This window comes from Frankliniella occidentalis, unplaced genomic scaffold (genome assembly GCF_000697945.3).
Source record: "Frankliniella occidentalis isolate FOCC.00 unplaced genomic scaffold, Focc_3.1 Scaffold256, whole genome shotgun sequence".
Taxonomy (NCBI): Eukaryota; Metazoa; Arthropoda; class Insecta; order Thysanoptera; family Thripidae; genus Frankliniella; species Frankliniella occidentalis.
This window is the reverse complement of record NW_026267382.1, coordinates 20,687-25,630: the sequence shown is the minus strand read 5'-3', so window position 1 is coordinate 25,630 and position 4,944 is coordinate 20,687. Positions and strand designations below refer to the sequence as shown.

The 4,944-nt window shown below is 41.4% G+C and overlaps 1 protein-coding gene across 1 annotated transcript; it reads left to right on the top strand.

The window, feature by feature from the left end:
- Positions 1 to 1,119: 1,119 nt before the first annotated feature.
- On the top strand, positions 1,120 to 1,947 carry LOC127750768 (uncharacterized). The gene has a single exon (XM_052273236.1). It carries the CDS (start codon positions 1,120 to 1,122, stop codon positions 1,945 to 1,947), a length of 828 nt encoding a protein of 275 aa, XP_052129196.1.
- The last annotated feature ends 2,997 nt before the right edge of the window (positions 1,948 to 4,944 follow it).

The following is a 4,944-nucleotide window of genomic DNA, read 5'->3' as shown; positions in this document are numbered from 1 at the left end:
TACATTTAGGTGCAGTTTCAACTGAACTGAGACTGCATACACAACTGTATTGAAACTGCATTTTCACCTATTATCACGACAGCAGGACACCCATCGCGAATTTTTAACATTTCAAATACACCATTCTGAACGGAAAAAAACTGCTTTCAGCCCGTGCTATCCGTTTAAATTGTGCGTCCATGACAGTTGTCCAAAGGCACCGTCAAAAACATAATTTGACGGAGGGGTCTGGGTAAACAATCCCAGCGGAACCTAGTGACTTTCAATTAAATACGAGCACGCCAAAAGCTGCGCTTAAAGTGTGCTTTTACACTGTCTAGGCAACAGAAACTGTGCTCGTCTCTTTTTTGGCGAAAAACGACGTGTTTACATGGGTCCCGAAAATTTCACAACAGCGCGACCCATCGCAAATTTCAATTTTTCGACTTTGCGATTCTGACCGGAAAAACTGGTTTTTTTAGCCCGTGCTATCCGTTTGAATTGTGATTCGGTGACAGGTGTCCAAAGGCACCGTCAGAAAACTTAATTTGACAAAGGGGCGCGAGTAAACAAGGTCAGCGGGACCTATCGCGAATTTCAGCAATCCGATTACGCTATTGTAACGGGAAAAAAACTCTGCTTTTTGGCGGTGCTATCCACTTGATTTGTGCGTCGACGTACGTTGCTAAAGAAACTGTCAAAAACGTATACCGTAAAAGTGGCTAATTTTGACCATGCGGGGTAATATGGACCACTCTCGTTCCCCTCCTGCTCGGATAGTGCTGCCACCTATTGGTGGCCGTTCGAACTATTTCTCGACGCGGCAATCTCGTACTAAGGTCTCGCGCGAAGTGTAGAACGGCGGCAAAGTGGTTTCCGGAGGCAGTTCATAGGTAAAAGTTCGATTTTAAACCATTTTTTAAGTATCACGTTTTATCAATTTCGCTACATAACCGTACAAACTTCTCCTGTGGCGATAAATATAAGCATGTCAGACCCCCGACACTTATATTTTCTTATCGAGACATGCTTTGAGGTTAACTCATTCAAATGGGAACCTAAAGGGATAATAATTTCACATTTTATCGCACTTTATCTAAAATTTTGTAACTTTTTAGGCTAATTTGGACCACCCTCAAAATGCCGCGGAGAGCTAGTAAACCACCGCAGAGGATGAAATACTCCGATAGGGCCATTACAAATGCCCTCAAAATGTGCAATAAGAACAACAAGAGCAGGAGCAGCATCAGGAAAACAGCAAAAGCGTGTGGGATACCCAGGACCACACTGAGAAGTAAGCTACTTGAAATGTACCCCAACAAGATCGGCCGTCCTACAGCACTTTCAAACCTTGAAGAGAGTGCTTTATCAGAGGGATTGCAACTGTGTGAGGAGTGGGGCTTCCCTCTCACAGCTGAAGATGTGTGTGATGTTGTGCAGAACTACTTAAATACATGTGAGAAGAGAATAAAAACATTCAAAAACAACAGGCCTGGACGAGACTGGATTAAATCTTTCCTACAGAGGCACCCAGAGCTGTCGAAAAGGTTCTGTGAAAATGTGAAAAGAAAGCGCGCTGCAGTTAGCAGAGAAATTGTCATGGATTACTTCACTAGGCTTACTGTTACCTTGAATGATGTGCCTCCTGAAAACATTGTAAATTATGATGAAACAAATTTCACTGATGATCCAGGGGTCAAGCTAGTCATTGTACGCCGAGGTTCTCGCCATCCTGAACGGGTAATAGACACCTCAAAGTCATCAACAAGTGTAATGTTCGCTGTATCAGGAGATGGAGTTATGTTGCCACCATATGTAGTCTACAAAGCAATTCATTTGTACGACAGCTGGACTGAAGGCGGTCCACAAAAACATGCTATAACAGAACACAATCAGGGTGGTTCGACATGGCTGTGTTTGAGGATTGGTTTTTTAAAATTTGTCTTCCATACTTCAAGAGCAAGATAGGTCCTAAAGCAATTATTAAGGACAACCTTGCCAGTTATCTGTCTGTATCAGTTGTGAAAGCCTGTGAAGAAAATGACATAAAATTTATATTGCTCCCTCCAAATTCCACCCATCTCACTCAACCCTTGGATGTGTCCTTCTTTAGACCCCTAAAATCAGCTTGGAGAATAGAACTTGACGATTATAAGAAGAAAAATCGTGGAGTTTTACCAAAGGCCATATTTCCAAGGAGACTGAGCTCTGCATTGTACGCATTACAGCAAGATCGTCCCAAAACATCCAGTCTGGCTTCAGAGCTTGTGGGCTGGTACCATTGAATCCAGAAGCAGTTCTGAAGAGGCTACCCAAATATGAAAATTCAGAGACAACGAATCCGTCTTTACTAGGTGAATCACTCCTTCAAAATATGAAAAAAAATAGATTCCCTGAAGGAACAACTGCCCCTAGGAAGAAGTCAAAACTGATCGTACAACCAGGAGAAAGTGTTCATGTGTCACATCCCTCACTCAAAACAACCAGAATAAGAAGAACAATAGCAAAACCACAAAGACAGTGCAAGAAGAAAATGAGAGAGTCCTAGAATAGAAAGAAGATGATGTTGATGAAGTGGCTGATATTCAAGCTGAAGAGGAATCTAATAAAGAAAATTGCACCATTCATGACAAAGACTTCGTTTTAATTTCTATTAGAGTTGAGGGAGGAAATGTAGAGAAATATTTTGTGGGGCAAGTTGTCACGGATATTGGTGATGGCTTTTATGAAGTTATATTTTTACGTAAACGTGTAGGAAAGGATCTATATTTTGTATTCCCTACTGTACCAGATGTCTCCAATGTAGATAGATTTATGATTCAACGCAAACTTACCCTTAATGAATCAAAAAGAGTCTGTTATAAATTCCTATCCCTTGAGGACTTTTCTCTTTTAAGTTAATGACTATGGTTAACTTGAATTGACTGTTAAATTTAAATGAACTGATGTTACTGTTTTATTTTGTTGGTTTGAATTTTTTTTAAATTTTACTATGTCAAACCAGAAGATTATTTTTGTTTTTACAGAGCAAATTTTTCAACCAAAGACTGTGTGTCGATGAGTCGATGTAGTTTTTATGAAATTAAGCAAATTTTAATACCCAAGATGAAGTTGTACTTCAAATAAATATTATTGAATTTTAAAATATTTGTTTTAATTTTAAGCCTTAAAAAGTCAAGAAATAGTTCAAAGCAAGCATTTTCCCTACTAGGGCATACTAATCAAAGTTATGAAATGACAAATTTCATAATGATTTGACATTATAATGGATATAATTACAAATTCTGGTCCAAATCAATCTCTTTTCACAAAATATACAAGGGTGGCCCAAATTACCCCTCATTGGGGGGTAATAAGGACAAGTCTTTGCTCCTCCATAACTTGGGATCCAAATGGACTAAAATTATGTATTTTGCGGGAAAACACGCCTTAAGGATGCCAAAACTTAAATATAAGCCCCCAACATGATAGTCCCTATAGGGACAGAGTAATTGAGAAAAAAACTCGAAAAGTGGTCCAAATTAGCCACTTTTACGGTATTTGACGCACAATAAATCTGAGCACGCCAAAAAGTGTTTCATAAACTGTGCTTTCGAACCGTCTAGGCTTAAACCGTCTAGGCATCAAAAACTGTGCTCCACCCTTTATGGGCGAAAAACGACGTAGTTACATGGGTTCCGCAAACTTCATGACAGCTGGACCCATCGCGAATTTTTAACAATTCTTTTAAGCCGTTCTGAACGGAAAAAAAACTGTGCTCTTAGCCCGTGCTATCCGTTTAAATTGTGCGTCCATGACATTTGTCCAAACGCACTGTCAAAAACATAATTTGACGGAGGTGTCTGGGTAAACAATCCCAGCAGAACCTAGTGCCTTTCAATTAAATACTAGCACGCCAAAACACTGCGCTTAAAGTGTGCTTTTACACCGTCTAGGCAACAGAAACTATGCTCGTCTCTTTCTGGGCGAAAAACGACGTGTTCACATGGGTCCCGAAAATTTCACAACAGCGCGACCCATTGCAAATTTCAATATTTCGATTTTGCGATTCTCACCGGAAAAACTGTTTTTTTTAGCCCGTGCTATCCGTTTGAATTGTGCGTCGGTGACAGGTGTCCAAAGGCACCGCCAGAAAACGTAATTTGACAGAAGGTCCCAAATCAACAAGGCCGGCGTTAGCCTGTGACGCACAATTAAGTCTGAGCACGCCGAAAAACTGTTCTTAAACTGTTTTACGAACCGTCTGGGCTATTAAAGCAATGGTCGTCTCTTTCTGAGCAAAAACGACGTGTTTACATGGGTCCCGCAAACTTCACGACAGCAGGATCTTTCGCGAATTTTTAACATTTCGATTACGCCATTCTGAACCGAAATAAAATGTGCTTTCAGCCCGTGCTTTCCGTTTGAATTGTGCTTCAAGGTGTAACTATCTCTCTCTTATTTTTAGAGGGACAAAAAGTTGCTCTTTGTGTTCTGAATTGACTCGTTTCTACAGTTGAGAGGTTGATATTATAATAATGAAAGGGAATGTTGCAAAAATAATGTTGAGAGTGCTAATTTTAATTTAACAGTGTATGAAAACTAATTTATTAGGTTAACCGACACACCGCGGGCAAGGCGTGGCCGGCCGTTCGCTTCCACTCTCGCTCCGTGACTAGGTCTGGACGTGCCGGCGGACTGGCGTGGTTGTCGCCGCCGCCGCTTGGTGGCGCCACTTGTGCTATTCTGCCGACTGGACGGCGCGCTGACGGCGCGCGCGAAATTTTGAAACGGGCGTAGGATGGACAACCCGTTTCAAAGGAGAGGTGTCCATAGGCACCGTCAAAAACATAATTTGACGGAGGGGGCCCCAGTAAACAAGGTCAGCGGGACCTATCGCGAATTTCAGCAATCCGATAACGCCATTCTAACCGAAAAAAAAAAACACCGCATCCGTGCTATCCGTTTGATTTGTGCGTCGACGTA